Source organism: Lampetra planeri, chromosome 32, assembly GCF_965212315.1.
Source record: "Lampetra planeri chromosome 32, kcLamPlan1.2.h2, whole genome shotgun sequence".
Lineage (NCBI taxonomy): Eukaryota > Metazoa > Chordata > Hyperoartia > Petromyzontiformes > Petromyzontidae > Lampetra > Lampetra planeri.
The window spans coordinates 4,608,335-4,626,719 of record NC_136138.1 but is presented as its reverse complement, the minus strand read 5'-3'; the positions used below and the strand labels follow the sequence as shown (position 1 = coordinate 4,626,719).

The 18,385-nt window shown below is 47.9% G+C and overlaps 1 protein-coding gene across 1 annotated transcript; it reads left to right on the top strand.

Annotated features, from left to right (window-relative positions):
• The first annotated feature begins 1,780 nt into the window (after positions 1–1,780).
• On the top strand, positions 1,781–16,740 carry LOC144729348 (non-structural maintenance of chromosomes element 3 homolog). The gene is made up of 10 exons (XM_078609548.1): positions 1,781–2,060; positions 3,652–3,744; positions 3,866–3,929; positions 5,675–5,754; positions 6,562–6,656; positions 8,048–8,121; positions 8,818–8,860; positions 10,371–10,433; positions 12,682–12,796; positions 15,996–16,740. Exons 1-10 carry the CDS (start codon positions 2,007–2,009, stop codon positions 16,059–16,061), a joined length of 747 nt encoding a protein of 248 aa, XP_078465674.1. The 5' UTR covers positions 1,781–2,006; the 3' UTR covers positions 16,062–16,740.
• Positions 16,741–18,385: the final 1,645 nt, after the last annotated feature.

The window sequence follows — 18,385 nt, the reverse complement described above, 5'->3', positions numbered from 1 at the left end:
GGAAGTCCGCTGTTCATGTTAAGTCTCGCTAGCAAGAGTGACCTGAGGTTACCAAAACGAGAAAAGCAAATAAAATAAAATAGCACCACAACGAATAAATATGAATCGGAACTAAAACAACCGTATCGCGGTTGTACTTTGGATAGACTGGTTCCTGCCATGGGAACGTGGAATTTTCACCGCCGAGACAACCATTGGAGATGGGGGCCACCACATTGGTCGTTTAAACAACAATAAGGTTGCTGCGTTGGTCTTTGACGGTTGTGCCTTGTAGCTCTCTCATGGGTGTCCCGATTGTGAATCTTATTCAGATTGTGAATCTTATTCACAATCTGAAACACATCAATCTGAAACACATCAGAACCAGTAGCATCTACATCTGCAGAACGTGAAGAACCAGTGGCATCTACATCTGCAGAACGTGAAGAACCAGTGGCATCTACATCTGCAGAACGTGAAGAACCAGTGGCATCTACATCTGCAGAACGTGAAGAACCAGTGGCATTTACATCTGCAGAACGTGAAGAACCAGTGGCATCTACATCTGCACAACGTGAAGAACCAGTGGCATCTACATCTGCAGAACGTGAAGAACCAGTGGCATCTACATCTACAGAACGTGAAGAACCAGTGGCATCTACATCTGCAGAACGTGAAGAACCAGTGGCATCTACATCTGCAGAACGTGAAGAACCAGTGGCATTTACATCTGCAGAACGTGAAGAACCAGTGGCATCTACATCTGCAGAACGTGAAGAACCAGTGGCATCTACATCTGCAGAACGTGAACCAATGGCGTCTACAACTGCAGAACGTGAAGAACCAGTGGCATCTGCAGAACGTGAAGAACCAGTGGTGTCTGTCTACATCTGCAGAACGTGAAGAACCAGTGGCATCTACATAAGGTGAAGAATCAGTGGCATCTACATAACGTGAAGAACCAGTGGCATCTCCAGGAGATTATCCAACGTTTAAAGCCACCCCCCGTGTTTAGTGTACATGCCGTACACCATGTTTGCAATCGACAGGAGTAAAGTTGGACTTAAGCAGACATCGACTTACGAACAGACCTCTGGAACCTAACTCGTTCGTAAGTCGAGGAGTCCCTGTATTCGGATGCTGCCGTGGTATAATACTGGATAAGGATTATTATTCTTAGGTTGTTTCGGTAAAGTCACGTAGGTAAAAAAATTTAAATTAATAAAAGTAAAATAAAATAATAAAAATCACGACGTTTCGGAGGCAACACAAGCTTCCGTCTTCAGGTGGAACCGTCACAGCACGACTGCTGTATCAAGTGAGATACAGCTATCGTGCTGTGACGGTTCCACCTGAAGACGGAAGCTTGTGTTGCCTCCGAAACGTCGTGATTTTTATTATTTTATTTTATTTTTAATTTTTTTGCCTACGTGACTTTACCGAAAAAACCTAAGAATATGAATCCTTGCAGTCACGAAAGCTTCAAATCTAGAATTAATGGATAAGGATTAGTTCCTCTCTATCTGCTCCAATAGAGGTCTAGATGTCTGGGGTTCGATCTCCTGGCACGGCAGTGTGAAACATCGCCTCTATCCATCGCAATGTGTCACACGATCACCAAGGTCTATACACCGCAGCTTTAGTCTATGCTCGGAAGGAGGCGGGGTAAAGTTTGGCCGGCGTGGAAGAGTAGGCCAAATACCCTCGCCGACAGCTCCCTTCTCGGTGGAGTTCGTTCCGCCATCAGTGACGGCGTGGGAAGAAGTTGCACGGCTGCGCCTTCATCCTTGCAGAGGCAGTCACGTGTTACCCGGAACCTTTAAGTGTCAGTTCCCTGTTGCACACCGGACGAGGCACACAACCGTGGCCTTGCCTCGCCTCGACTGGCTGGCGTCTTCCCGCCTAGCTCGTTTAAAAGTCGCGAGTGTTTTATTTTATTAAGCTGTAATTAGTCTAATTTTTGTTATATATATATATAACATTACTTTCTAATACGTTACGAGGAGCGTTTCATTGGTTCGTCAGCTATGGCGCACAGCCGGACCGGGAAGACGAAAGTCTCCGCCTCACAAAATAAACGGGTGAGTTTTATTTTTATTACGCTGCAGTATTTAACAACATTTAGCATTTAAGTTAAACAAAATAAAAGTTGAGAAAGTAATATAACAGCCTCTCGGTCAATCCACTGCTGGATGAGGGCTTCCCCACGCCGCGTGTCGGTCACGGGGAGTTGTTTGGTCATACTTCACATCTTACTGGTAGGAACCTCCTGGTTACACCAGCCCACAGGGGATTATTGTGTCCGTCCGTCGTGTATCAAAAATGGGTGGGGTGGGGCTGGGTGGGGGGTGGGGAGGGGCTGGGTGGGGGGTGGGGAGGGGCTGGGTGGAGAGGGGAGGGTGGAGAGGGGCTGGGTGGGGAGGGGCTGGGTGGGGAGGGTGGGGAGGGGAGGGTGGAGCGTGGCTGGGAGGGGCTGGGTGGGGAGGGGCTGGGTGGAGAGGGTGGGGAGGGGCTGGGTGGAGAGGGGCTGGGAGGGGCTGGGTGGAGAGGGGCTGGGTGGAGAGGGGCTGGGTGGAGAGGGGCTAGGTGGAGAGGGGCTAGGTGGAGAGGGTGGGGAGGGGCTGGGTGGAGAGGGTGGGGAGGGGAGGGGCTGGGTGTGGAGGGTGGGGAGGGGCTGGGTGGGGAGGGGCTGGGTGGGGAGGGTGGGGAGGGGCTGGGTGGGGAGGGGCTGGAGAGCAGACCTGTTCTTCACCTGAGGACGGCTGCTTGCATTGTGGCTGAAACGTCGTGAGAATTTTATTTTATTGTTTTATTTTTATTATTGTATTATTTCCCTTCTACGTGACTTTACCGAAAGAACCAAGAAGATGAATCCCTGCAGTCACCAAAGCTTTAAATCACAGATGGCATGTGCATTGTGCAGCTGCACAAAACCTTGAGCGATTTGTATTAACATTTATTTCGATAGGAAATGCATGACTTGGCGAAAAGTATTCATGGCTCTTTCAGTGAATAGAGCTGACATGATGGTTTTTCCTTGTATTGATCACAGTCCATTGTATCTTGTATTGATCATTAACTTGTATGATTCATATTCTATTGTATATTAAGTTAGCCATAGGCACTGGTGGCTTGCGTACAAGCAAGGTGTCTTGTGTCCAATGTTGACCAAAGTCTCCTGTAGTTTATCAATAACCTATTTTGTGTATTACATTAACCACAGGCCCTTGAGTCTTATATCACCACTGTGTCTCGTGACTTGAGTCGAGCACGGTATCCTGTGTCGTATTGATTACAGTCCCTTGTGTCAGTCAAAAACATTCGCTTATGGCTTGCGTTAATCACAATGCCTTGTATGTCGATTGCAACGCCCTATTGTCTTGAGTTGCTCAAAATACCGTGCGTTTTTTTTCTTATCACAGTTTCGTGTCATTTTGATAAGTTCCCTTCAGGCTTGTGTTAATTACAGTACCTCATTATTGTGTTAATCACAGTGCGTTGTCCGATCTCAAACTCAGTCCGTTGTTGTGTCAATCACAGTCCACTGTGTTGTGTACGATCCAGTCTGCTGTGGCTTGTGCGTCAGAGCATGGTGGTTTACGTCTCCTTTATCATAGTCCCACGCGTCTTGTATTGATCAGTCCCTTGCATCTTCTTTGTTTTTCACAAAAGCGAACGGACGAGGACGACGATGAACCAGATTCCTCCAAGCTGAGCAGTCAGTGCGCGGAGCAGAACATCTCGCAGAAGCAACTTGAACAGAAAGTACGACACCCGGGCTACGCGCATGACACTTGTCGGCTCGCTTGTTGTGCACATGGCAGCGATTGCAACACGAGCAGAGTCATTCACGAGCTGCGACTTTGTGCATGTGTGCGGATCGCAGGTGAGCGAGGTGATACAGTACATCCTGACTGTCGACCAGAAGAAGATCCCTATAAAAAAATCAGGTGTGTGTACATTGTGTGTGTGTGTGTGTGGGCCTACGCTGTGGAGAGCGGTGGCATAGTGGTTGGCGCGTCGCGCTTCGAAACCATCAAACTGAGATGGATTTCCGCTCGCAGCCAACATTGGTCATCAGTATCTGAACTGGTCGTGGGCCTTACCTAGGTCGACTCAACCTTTCACTTGTATCTGGTGCGGAGTGTTTCAAACCTTGCCTCTGTCATAATGAGGTGAGGTCATCACTGTCATGATTATCATAGTTTTTATTACCATCAGCTTTGTCATTTCCACAACATAATTCTTTGTGGGGCAACCACCAGAAATGTGTCTGCAGATGTGTAGGCTATGAAGCAGTGACATTACAAATTAAATTAAACAAATGTATTAAAAAAAACATGAATGTGGAGATAACGGTAAACTCTCCAATGACCAAATTATCTTGGAGATTATGCTTGGATGGACAACCTCCTTTCGTAATTTGGGGCTATACTGTGAGCAGCACAGAGAGCAGTTCAGCAGAATCAATTAGTGTGCTGTGCTTCTACGCTGCCGCGCCTTCATAAACCCACACTGACCAACATGGTGAAGTATGGTCAAATAAACCCCCACGACCCTCACGGCAGAGAGAGGCCCTCATTCAGCAGTGAATTGACAAAATAGTTTTGCATGTACATTATTAAACTGTGATTCACACAAGAGACTGGTAAATACAAGATACAGGCATCCATAGCGTAATGCGCAGCCCCTATAACGTGAATTGGCAGTTACGCGATTCATATTTTAGGAACATTTCACAATCGCGTTATGCGTTTCACAGCTACGCACTCAATAAAAAACAATAACATTGTGAAATGTAATTTTTCTAAATAAAAAATTGGGTTCAATGATAACAATTCTAAGTAAAAGAAAACAGTTCTGATGGCGTCTCCGCGTGATGGCAGCGTCCAGTGTCACGGGCTGGGCGTAGCCATCTTAGATCTGCTGCATTTGTTTGCATCTTGCGTGCTGCTGCCAGCAGTCCACGGAAGCATTCAAGAAGCCCTGAAGTTACTCCTATTTGTAATGTATTAGATTTATACGTACTTTGTAAATCCAGGGCTAAAATAATGAAGTGAAATTGCTTAATTTTTATTCGGTAACGCACCTCCACTTAAATTTCGATTTAAAGCTTTCGTGACTGCAGGGATTCATCTTCTTGGTTCTTTCGGTAAAGTCACATAGAAGGGAAATAATAAAAATAAAACATAATAAAATAAAATATTTTATTATGTTTTATTTTTATTTAAATAAAATATTTTATTGTTTTCTTTTTATTATTTCCCTTCTACGTGACTTTACCGAAAGAACCAAGAAGAGGCACCCCCACTTATAAACACGTATGTCTGGGAAAATAGGGTTCATTCAGCGCGATCCAACTTACGCGCTGTTTTTCATCAACGCATGTCGCGCGTTCATACGAAGGACGCCTGCACTTTATCGATGCGACACAAGGGACCGTGGATTAACATTAGGGATAAGACACTGTGCATGCCACAAGAGACTGTGATTAGCAAAAACAGGAGAAGAGGGGAGACAATAAACAACGGCACGGCTTTGCTCGATATGTCATCTGTAGAGATGGTTTGGCTGCCCGTACTCGGGTCACACTTGCAAAAGGGACTCATTCTGGTCTCCCAGTGCTCGCCTGGTTAAAAAAAAGAAACTTGAGACCTGAGCTATGCTCGTGTTGTGCCGTTGGCTCCTGCTGCAGATATCAGCAAGAACGTGCTGAAGGACCACCGTTCTCTCATCAACACGGTGATGAAGATGGTGATCAAGAAGTTGAATGAGGTGTGTGTATGAGTGTGTGTGTGTGTACATGCACCCCCTCAACTGCCCATTGGTCATGGGGCAGTTGGAGAGAGAATGGAGAGTTTTCTATACTTGGGCAAGGACGCTACTGGGCAGTTCTAGGCAGTCGCCCTGGAACAACAACGGAGTGCAGAGGAGTGACGCTCGCAACAACGAGCGGAGCGCCAAGCGGCTAAATTGCAGCAAGTTGGCACAGTAGAGGCTACAGGTGGTGCATCTGCCAGTCATCTCGGTCAACCCATAGCACCTGGGTCTGTCCCGTGACGTCCTGTCAGCGAGCCTTTTCACACTTCACGTGGCCTCGGAGTGCACCTGGCCTGGCACAAGCGCCCTGGTGACATCACCGTAACTTAGTGGCAAATGGCAGCTGTTGATGTGCGTGCAAATTGGGGAGTGATAGTATAGTGGTAAGTACACTGGTACGGATTCGGCAACCTTTGATTCCCGCTCAGATAATTATTTGATTATCTGAATCAGTCCTGGGCCTCTTATAGGTCGACTCGGCCTTAAATGAGTACCTATTGCGGTGTGTAAACATCAGCACTGGGGAGACAAAGGTGGTCAGGTGTGGTGTTGACCACCCCACCCTCTCATGTACAATGCCGGCCTTCATAGGTGCTCCTCGCTAACAGCACTTGTCCAAACAATCTGTTAAAGGCTATTTGGGGGATCATTGGCTCTATTTTATTACGTGTGGAATCATCAGCAGTTTCTCCGTGTGTGTTACGAAAGGTGTTTATGTATGTCTACATGACGATGTGTTTGTTTTTGTGTATACGTGTGCAGGTGTTCGGGATGGACTTGGTGGAGATTGACTCCAAGCTGCACTCTTTCATCCTCGTCAATAATATTGCCAATGCTGGGGAAGCCTTAGCTGACAGGTCCTGCACTGCACTGCACTAGACGACGGCACAGTGTATCTCACTAATTGTATGCGTGCGTGTATGAATGTTGAACGTCTTTCACACCGTACATAGCCAACCGTGCTAATCGGAGGTGCGGGGGAAGGACGACAAACTAAACACAGAAATTAGTTTGCGATTTAGAAAATGAGTTCAATTGAAATAATGCACTGCAGTGTGATTGACTCTACTAGCTTCAGTGTATTGCTTCTCTCTGTTCATGAGACCTCTCTTAGCTTCAGTGCATGTGGACATTCACCACACCACCTTTTTTTGGGGAGAATATAAACAAACAATAAGCAGACCATGTCTAATTCACATATCAATCTCGATATGAATTCAGCAGCATCATTTCAAGCACGGTTTTATATAATTTTGTGTCGAACTGAAACCCCCATTGTGTAAGCGGAAAGGTCCTTGCCTGCAAGATCGGCAGTCCACCAGCATTGAATCTGTTGGAACTAGTCCAGTCTTTGCTTGTTTTGAATCAATTCTGATGAATGTGTGCACTTCCAGAAGTTTGTTGGTCTGTGGTTGATGAATTGTATCTTAAATATTGTTTTAATATAGAGAGATGGCAATGTGAAGTAATTATATTGTCTGGTTATATATTTTTTCATTACACTCGGTCACCGGGACTAATCTTAGCTTTCCATATCAATACGCTATACTATACTCCACTACTCCACTAACGAAAACGCAGTTGGGACATGTGGCATTCTTTTCTTTTCCTTGCATTATGAAGCTTTACTGGACCCAGTGCAATTCCCTTCACTCCGCCGTGTTGCACTATATCCTGTAATGCATTCGGTACTCGCCAAATACCTTTTAATGCAGGATTCTTGAATCGGGTGGTCTACGGGCTAGACGTGACCCATAAAAGCCACGCTACGATCCGCAGAGATAAGGAACAATTCGTTTAGTGAGATGAGAAACAAGTGATAGATGGACATAAGATGTCATGAGACAAAAGATAAAGATTGAGATTGAAGCATGATATAGAGGCTAGAGGCCTCAAGGCAAGAGGTACACATCAGTGTTCGCATGCACAGATGTGACATCACAAGCCCCTTAACATCTACACGTGTCACATGATGTCACGTGGTCCACCAGAACATACCAACTTTAAGTGGACCACGGGAAAACATAGTCGAGGAACCTTGCTACAATGTGCCCAGCTCTCACGCGATATATCCTTGTCTCCAGTAAAGCTTACAAAGCATAACCATGGCGCCTTCCTTGGCGAGCGCCTTTTGCACCGTTGAGATTGTCGTGAATGCCAAATATGTACCCTTTGAATTGTGTCATTTTATTGGAATGCGCCCGGAACTCGCTGTGCCTGGTCTCTCGTTCCCGCTTTCCCCCGGCAGTGCGAACGAGAAGCTGGGGCTGCTCATGCTCCTGCTCAGCATCATCTTCATGAAGGGCGGCGTCCTCAAGTGCGGTGCGCGCCACACTGCATCGCCACTCGAAACACTCCAGAGGGGGGGCTAACGACGGCCTCCTAGATTCGCCAATTTACGTCGAACTTTAAGCTCGCAGATACGCGCATCAAATCGTAGGTGTGCGAGATTGCGTTGTTCGATCCATCTGTGTTTCGTGTAATGGGGTTGACGTGATTCCCCCTCCCAACCACCAGAAGTTGCTACATTGGCTTTATCGAGACCAAAACATTCACCAATTGAGTTATCTTATATTTTTGTGTTCTAAGATGAGTAGGCACTTCCAAGGCATCTGCTAGTGTTTTCTGCAGTTAAAATCAGGTTTGTCTTGAAAACTAGACTTATGGGCTACATTGGATTTTAATAATCATTTACGGCCCTTAATCCACCAATGGATGATGGACAGCCCACGCTTTGTCGATCATGGACTTTCTTTCAACATACTTCACCATGCTGGCCAGGACAGGGATGGTGAAGGGCAGGGTGCCAGGATCTGTTCGTAGCTCTGTGCGTGATCCACTGCACCCCTGCCGCACCCACCCCCAGACTCTGACCATGTTATAAATAAGGATACCCTCTGTATCTCCTGAATATTTCCACTACAAGTTGAAATATATTTAGTGGAACTACACCACTGTGAAAATAATTGCAGTAATTACATAATTTAATGCACGGCAATGTTTTTATTTGTGTTACAGCAAAGCTGTGGTACGTGCTAAAGAAGTTTGGAATCGATCAGAGGTATGTTGTCCTTCGTTTTAATGCCCACACGCTGTTAGTGTTGTGCACTTAAGAGTATTTGTCTGCTATAAATTTCCACTTAACCCACTTCGTTGAGCTATCATTTGTGGCCAGGTCACTTTTCAAAAAGAGCTATATAGCTGAGTGGGCCTTACCTGGTAAAATAAAAAATAGTTTATTGTTCATCCGGTGAATACAGCCCTAGGCCATGTGTTCTGGGTTGTCTCACACCAGTGAGAATCTCCGTTCATGGCAAAACAAGGCACCCAGGCAAGACGGCTTGGGATATCCCACTAATCCCAGCAAATTTCATGCGTTGCTTTAGTTTGGATGTTGAAGCATTTGGCATTGGCACTAAATGGTAAGAATCCTTAATTTGAACTGGTGTGACAGCAACTTGCTGCGACCCACAGTACCTTAAATAAGTTGCTTGTGAAGGCATCCTGTTTCTTAAATGTATAATTATTAGAAGTAATACAAATTAAATTCTTCTGTTGCGAAACTCCCTTCCCGTGGGTGTCGAGGTGCAATACCCTGACTTTCCAGGAGCATTTGGTGCAGCAAACTGCAGCATAATCGCCATCTGTCCCGTCTGTGTGGGAAATATTGTTACCCACTCGCAGAGGTGGGACAAAGTCATTATTATGCAAGTCCAAGTCGAGTCGCAAGTCATCAAATTCATGACTCGAGTCTGACTCGAGTCCAAGTCACATGACTCGAGTCCACATCTCATAGGTGGGACAAAGTCATTGTTATGCAAGTCCAAGTCGAGTCGCAAGTCATCAAATTCATGACTCGAGTCTGACTCGAGTCCAAGTCACATGACTCGAGTCCACACCTCTGCCCACTCGTACGTGTGGGGCTTCTCCCGGTGCCCTGGTTTCCTCCCGCTTGTATAAACACTCATGAATGAGCTGTAAACGTCTTCATATATCCACTCCTCCTTTTTGCAGACTGTGCAGTGATGTGAAATGCAGTTTCCATGAATTACTAAGAAAGCAAAAAAACACCGATTACTATTATTATTCCTAACTTGGAACCTCATTTGCCAGTAAAAAATATGATAATTGGTTTTTTACCCTTCTATCTGGCAACAAAACTGATACCTTTTTTTTATTTTTTGGCGTCATCTGGTCCAACCCATGTGAGACTAGGCTCTAAGGAAAGCTGTTTCGGGTGTGGATCAATCAACTTCAAGGACAGTGCATACATTATCAGAGTTATGTTTTTTGTTTGCATTATGACTGCAGGTATTGTGGTCTATGCAAACATGACTCCTCGTGAAAAAGGTGTCAGTTTTGTTGCCAGATAAAAGGGTAAAAAAACAATTATCATATTCCGAACTTGTTTGATTTGCGGTGATTCCCAGCCATCGGTCGCACATGGGTAACCCTGCTTGGCGCTAGCCGCTCCCAAGACAGCGCAGCCGATGTGCGCACAGCCCTGGGCGTTGGGGCGGGGAGGGACACGCTCACCGTCTGACCTCTATTCCTCCACGTCCACCCCACAGCACGCACCACATCGTGTTCGGAGACGTCAAGAAGCTCGTCATGGAGGAGTTTGTGCGGCAAAAGTGAGTGAGGTCGCTTCTATAGTCGTGCACGAGTCTTAACGGGATTTGCTGCTCAATTGAGCATTGAGACGGTGTTCATCTCCTGCTTGCAGGCCTCAGCCAGTGGTGGACATTTCACATTCCTATGGAATCCGACGAGCTATAAAGCTTTTTCTCACAGATATCCAGTCCTCTGGACATATGGAATCTCTCCATACGACAGCCGCTGTTGACTTCCTCACAAAGTGGTATTTATGTATTGACCCCGGAGGGATGATGGGCTAAGGCAAACCCCTCCCCCCATCATCGCCAGCGGATTGGATCCTTCCGAGTGTGAGCAGCTTGCGCTGCTTCTGAGCCACCTGGCCGCGTACAGCCCTTTGTCACTCCGCTGCTGGATGGGGGCCTTCTCACGCTGTACGGGTTTCGTTTTTTGGACCATACTTCACCATGCTGGTCAGCACAGTTTGCTGAAGGCGAGAACAATAGACGTTGGCAAGTCCAAAACCCATCCCATGTATCTACACGATGAGGGCCGTCCAATGTTTGCGTCGCATCTGTAAGTAACGAGCGCGCGAATAATACATTTGCGTGATCGGTGTAATCAGTGCGGATGCCCCGAGCCTTGGGCCTTCGTTTAAACTGCACCGTAGAGTAAACCGTGAAGGGGGCCAGCCGCGATGATGGGGGGGGGGGGGGGTGAGGAATCCCCCCCCCATCGCACCGCCTCGCGGTCCCATCCACTGGCCCCTTCAAACACAGCATGACCTCAGCATGACCTCAGCCTGGCAAAGCGTGGCATTGTGGACACCCACGTTGCCACGCTTTCACGTTCCTTTGGCTGACCACAATTGAGCACTCGCCTCGGTCTAATCCAACAGTAATGCGAAATGTAATTAGTGCTCGCCGTTACTGAGCGTGCTAAAACGAGAAGCACAGCATTGTTAGGTCAAAAATATTGCCCTCGAGTATCCAATTAGTATGGCTTAGGTGCTCGTAGTGACGGATAAATGTTGTTAGCGGCACGTTTCAAAGTGTGGTAGGCCTCATCTGGCTGCAGGCCATATGAAATGAAGCCGTGGGCCGTGTGGAATGAAGTTGCAGGCTGGGTACGGGCTGCGTGCCTTAGCTTCCCCACCCTCGGCGTACACACTGGTGTTGGTGATATATGGAATGTACGCCGTGCGTGGTATTCGACTCGCACTAAGCACTCTGCCTCATAATGTTCAGGGCGCTTAGCGGCCGGGCAACACGCAGTGTTGTTGAGCAACAGTCTGTTCTCGGAAAGTTTAAAATAATTGTGTTATCTCTGAAACAGCAATGGGTGGGGTATTTTGGTACTGTCACCGAAAGGAAGGAAAGATGTCGATGTTTTATGGAGACATCTCAGAAGTGAAATTCAACTAAATGTCACCCCCCTTGGCTGTCCCAGCTGTAGGGAGACGTTTATCCAGCATTGAATCAACACGCGGCTGTAAAGAGCCCATTGAGGGCCACAAGTTCATCTTTGAAAGGATACCAGATTTTAGTACCTCCCGGGTAGGTGAGGCAAAGGTGCAGCCCTGAAACGTCATGCTCGCGCCACTGCTCGTGGAAGGGTCTCCACTAGAGGAAGCTCTAGTATGTTTGCCAACTCTTTCAAGCTGGCCAGACATCCCTTTAAAGAGGTGGGAGGACCCACACTTGACCCCATCATATGTGACCTTGCCAATAGACTAACTGTAATGTACCCATTTTATTTATACTGCTGGTTGGACAGGGGTGGAGGGATGGATTTAATAAACTTGTCCCACTGTTATAACTGCCACACCGGGGAGATCGAATGGAACCGCCGGCAACCTCTAGATTGCAATTCTATCGCATGCTCACCATTACACCACGGCAGCATCTATAGAGCACGACATTAAATAAATTGTGATTAAAGAGCGTGTGTGCGTGCGTCCCGCGAGTAGTAGTGTTGGGGTTAGCGTATTGCGCTACAAAACCGGCAACCCGAGTTTGATTCCCGCTCACGGCCAACATCAGTGACGATTATCTGAACCGATCCTGGGCCTCTCCTAGGTTGACTCACCCTCAAACGAGTCCCTGGTGCGGTGTGTAAACATCGCCACTGGGGAGGCGAAGGTGGTGCTGGCCACCCACCCCATCGTGTGCCATGCCGGCCTTCAAAGATGCTCGCTAACAGTACTTGCCCAAACAGTCTGTTAAGGCTATATGGGGGGGGGGGGTGATCTTTGTCTTTGTACCCACATGTGTCATGCAATTCCAGGTACCTTAAGTGCTCGCGTGTTCTGCACACGGACGTCCCGGAGTTTGAGTTCCGCTGGGGCGCCCGCGCCGAGTGCGAGGTGACCAAGATGAAGGTGCTCGAGTTCACGGCCAAGGTGCGCGCGATGGCCGCGATGGCCGCTTCAACCGCGCGGAGCTACGAGACTATTCACCGGGGCTGCGTCTAAACTCGTCAGATATTAATGATAATACCGTTTATAACGCGCGCAATGTTGCGGACCAAAGACGCAATTCCGAGGTGCGGAGCCGAGCTCCGTGTCGGGATCGCCTCGCGCAGTGCAGTGAGAAGACTGTTAAATGTGGAGCCGAAGAGACGTGCCTTGAGATGGTTTTTGAACGAAGAAAATGAATGATCGTTCAGGATGTCAATAGAAATGGTGTTGCAAATGACGGAGGCTGCAATGGAGAAATGACGAGAAGCGATTGCGGTCCTTGTCCTGGGAGTTTCCAGGAGGTTTTGCGTCATACTCAAAAATTGTAAATGTTGTGGTTTCACGCTTCAACACACCGGTGGGCTAAAGTAGTGAACTATTTGTCTTTTGTCAACGTGACACTTTTTTGCTGATTGGCCGTGTCGGGTGGTGGAGGGTTACGACACATTTATAAATAACGCAATCTAACCCAAAAACGTTGATTATGAATAATATTGGTCGCGAAAGCCCGAAGGTGCCTACGACCCGTAGAAGTGTAAAGCGTCAGCAGAGGACTTTGGCGTGGTGGGTAGGACTCGAGAACGCGGTTGATATGAATATTAAAGGAGAGAGTGGGATCCAGGGTGACGTCGAGAAATGTCAGATGGTCGGAGAATTGAATGAAGGAACCAGCGATTGAGATTCCCGCGGGGAGAGTGAAGCCAGTCTTTGCCTAGTGCCAATTAAGATGGCCTCGGATTTAGTTGGGTTTAGTGAGAGGTCATGGCATCGAAACCAGTGCTGTAATGCAGTCGAGCAAGCGGAAGGGACGGTCGATGCCCAGTATTCATACTCTTAGTTCTTTCGGTAAAGTCACATAGGTAAAAAATGAAATTAATAAAAATAAAACAATAAAAATCACGACGTTTCGGAGGCAACACAAGTCTCCGTCATCAGGTGGGACCGTCACAGCCAGATTTGCTGCATCAAATCTGGCTGTGACGGTCCCACCTGATGACGGAGACTTGTGTTGCCTCCGAAACGTCGTGATTTTTATTGTTTTATTTTTATTAATTTCATTTTTTACCTATGTGACTTTACCGAAAGAACTAAGAGTATGAATCCTTGCAGTCACGAAAGCTTCAAATCTAGAATTGATGCCCAGTATGTTGGGAGATTTAATGGAGGCGATGAGAAGTGATGTCGGCGTAGGAATGGAAGTGGATGCCGAAGCTGTCAAATCAGTCGGCCAATGGGAGATGAAGAGGCGGAAAACAGCGGGGGACTCGGGACTAAGCCCTGAGATACTCCGCATGTCAACGGAATTGTGTTAGATGAAGTAGCTCCCAATTTTGACGGTGAAACACCTGCAGGAGAGAAATGAGGAAATCCAGTTTAGTGCAGTCCCGCTGATCCCGAAGTTGGACTGGAGGTGATTGATTAGGCGTTTGTGGTTCACAGTGTCGAAGGCTGAGGACTTGTCAAGGCTGACGAGTAAAGCAATAGAACCGGAATCGATGTCAAGGATGTCGTCCAGGATCTTAGTCAGAGTGGTCTCTGTTGAATAATATTTGCGATAAGCCGATTGAAAGGGGCAGAAATTCGGTGAGGATGTGAGCTGAGGCTTGAGTTGGGCGAGGGCAAGACGCTCGGCAAGTTTGGAGGTGGTGGTGAGGTTTGTTATCGGATGATAATTAATTAGACGGGTCGGCAGCGCCCAAGCCAAGTATTTTTTTGAGCAGCGGGGAAACCTGGCCGACCTTTAAGGTAGGAGGAAAACAGCCGGTGGAAAATTAGGAATTAACAATGTCGGTACTAATGGTTGCAAGTTCCACGGCGCAGCGGTCAAACAGATGGCCAGGGAGAATATCCAGAGGAGATGTCTTGATGTGAAGTGAACGGATTAGGGCCAATACATCATTTGAATAAACTGGTGTGAATGAGGACAAGAAGAGAGTTGGGTGGATGGAGGGCAGGGTGATGACGTATGAATGGTGAGCGATGACCGCAACAGTGGTGAGCTTGTTAGTGAAGGTTTAGTGTGATGGCAGCTGGTCATTGTTGGGAAAAGATTCTCCTGGGTGGAGCAGAGCCTTAAGGACGTGTCCGAGGGTTGCGAGAGGTGGTTTGGATATGGCGGGAGATGTTCGCAGAGTGTGAGGTGAGAATTAGTGCGTTTTAGCTGGCAGCGCACGTGCTGCATTCCGACAAAAGATGCCGGCACCGAGGCAGCAGAGTGATCATGGCCGGGAAGGACTTCAAGCCCCGGATGCCGAGGGCAGCAGCTCCGTGCAGCCGATAAAATGAAGTTATGAACAGAATAAGATGAAAATTAAACGAGGGGTTACAGAAGAGAGGAAGAGAATGGGGGGACTGAATAACTGAGCTCGATGGGAATGAGACGCAATGCTGGAGCAGTCGGATGGCAGCCAGCTCGTGCACCGTCATCTTCAGAAGCTAAGACTGCTCAGAAGAAGGATGAATTAATTTGCATTCATATTGTTCTCTCTCTAGAACGGAACGAAGCGCCTGAGCACAGATCCCCCTATTGGCAGTTGTCCCTGTGTGGCACAAGGTGACTCTAACTGGCTCGGCGATGGGCAGTTTGTCACGTCAGTTGGGGCCGCCAGGTCATGGGGAGTGACGTGTTCGCCGCTTGTTGCAGAGGTTCAGGGTTCAGCGGCCACCCTGGTTAATACTACGGGTGTAATAAGCACGATAGTACTACCATGTGCTGTCTGCAATGTATGGTAAAGATCTCCCTGACATAATTCGCAAGAGAAGGAAGGCTATTGTGAGGGGGGCCAAATTTGGCAAATTAAATGACACCGCAAATTACTCAATCGGGATTATACATTCGCAATTATCGCCTTTTGCTGGCAAGCTGATGTCCCATATCACGATTTCAAGTGAGACTCGTCCAAGGCTCTCGAGTTCTCTCACCTGGTTAAACAGAATCATTTGAAACGATTCCTTGAGTGCTGTTTTTTTTTATTGATCATTTGACCCAAGATTCACATTGTTGGTTGAGTTACACGGAATGCCTTTGCGTGTGGAAATTTTTTTGCGAGTTGCCAACCCGGACAGACCCAGCTGAAATAATTCCCTGTGGTGATCCCCTCCCCCTTTTTTGCTGCACCCCCCTCGCCCCCGTCCCACACAGATGTACCACAACGCGCCCACGGACTGGGCCTCGCAGTACAAAGAGGCAGTTGAGGCGCAGAGCTGAGCGCAGGAAACTCAGCCAGGAGTGTGTGGCGGTCACACACTCGTGGTCACGATTCCACACTCGTGCGGGCTGTGGAGGTCGTACCAGGTGTGTCACGGTCCACGCCCGACAATTTACTCCCATTCGAATACAAACGAGCTCGATCTATGCTGCACGCGCCTGCGCGATTGTTAAACGCATCCCACGTGACGTGTTAAGCCATCAGCGCTGTCTGCGTCATGTTGAACATGTGTACACACGCACACACCGAGATCTTAATTTTAATGGGGGGGGGGGGGGGGGCAAGTAGGAATTTAGTGGAATCCTTGGTTCCTCCTTGCACCTCTTCAGTGGTTTTCTTTGAGAGGGAGCAAACACCACGTGGCTGCACTTTACAAGCTGAAGTTGTTATAATTGCAGACAAAATATATTGGCTGAACTTTCATTTTGACAGGGCATTAAAATGACACGACTGTGCGATGCCTTAAAAACACTTGCAAATAGTTGAAATATGCACCGATTTCCATGTAGCCATTCCGTGTAAATATCCGTGAAGAACTTTTTTACATTTCACGCATTTTCTGTGAGCGAATGGGGCAGCGTTGCAGTGGTTTGATTCTTTGTGAGCACGTCCGACCCACGCTCGACCTTATTCACACGTGACGGAGAACTATCTAATAAACGTTACTTTTCGTCACAAGTGCCGGCGTTCCTCGTCCCAGTGTTTGTCGCGTCGCTGCGTTCATTCTCAGAAGCGAGCTTCACACTCAGGGTGCTCTGAAAGGCGGTGTCCAAATGCAGGCCGACCCTGCCCCCCCCCCCCCCGAAGCTGGCCAGATGACGGTCTCTCACGTGCGGCTTTCACCAGAGCGGCGTGGAAGGCCGAAGTCTCAAAGGTATGCAAATGCGGCGTGGACAGACGGACGGACATATGGGTGGACCTTAGAAAGGATGCAGTGGATGGACGAATGGAGCAACAGTAGGATGGACGGACAGATGGGCTGACGGACACACTGGTGGATGGATGGAATGGACGAACAGAGAGACGGACAAATGGAGGGATGGATGGAAGAGCCCGTGAGGCCCAAGAAACAAAACCCTCGCTTGCTGGTCACTCATTGGCACGTGGTGTCACACCCCCATTATCCAGCACTGCAGGGCAAGGATTATGTATAGAATTGTGAAACTCCTGATTACACCAGGCTACAAGATGGATGCCAGGAGATGGCAGTATAGCAGGTGGGTTTATACTGGTAGGAACCTGGTTACACCAGCCCACAGGGGATTATTGTGTCCGTCCATCCTGCATCAAAAAATGAGTGGGGAGGGGCTGGGTGGGGAGGGTGGGGCTGGCTGGGGGGTGGGAGGGGTGGGGAGGGGCTGGGGGGTGGGAGGGGTGGGGAGGGGCTGGTCACCCCGTGGTGCCCTTATAAAACTCAAAGTTTAACCTACTCACGCCGGCTTGTGCCCACCCTCAGTCGGCCGTATTTGCGGAATACACCACGCCGCCGTTGACCCTGGCCATTGACCAAGCAACCCAACGTTCCTACCAGCTCCCTCCGCAGGAATGTGTTTGAACACAGCTGTGCAGACCTTTTCAGTGTCATTCCGGATCTGCCGTCTGTGTGGTGGTTTTTCTCTGGGGTTCTCCAGTTTTCCCCCCACCGGAAGTAACTTTCTGACCCGCCCCTTACTGGAAATCTGTGAAAGAGCTCCGAAGCTCACCAGATTTCCTCCAGTCTTAAAAGATTCTGATTTTGAAATGATCAAGTAAAACGTTCCGTATTTGTAAAGGAATTGGCCAAAGATTCAAATACAGTGGCGTGCTCTTGAATAAGTCTTGAGCCTCATCAAGGCTTCCTGAACGACATTTGACAACGCAGAGAGACGCTCTCAGGGGTGGTTTGCCCCTCCAAATATTTTATTTTGTTATCGTCACAGTCTAAACATCCGCAAATGTTGTAATGCTGTCTTTGGAAGATACAACAGATTGTTATATTTTTTTTTACATCAGTTTAACACATTCAGCCTTCATTACTGTACAGGTATTTAAAATCAAACACTTTTCTCGCCGTTTTAAAACACTTTCCGTGGAAAAATCTCAACTTTAGCAAAAAAGCAGGGTCTCCCTCCTTGTCGTCACCACCATTCACCAGAGCACCCCCCCCCCTTCCCCTCCCTACAGAACGTCGTCGTCTGTGTTTGTGTAAAACATAAAATGGCCTGAGGTCTAATTGCTGTCTTGCCATTGCAGCTGATAGTGGATTGATGTCCGTGACAGGTACAATCGCGATTAAACGCCCCCTTTAAAAAGGTGAACACCACAAACATCTGGCAATATGCTG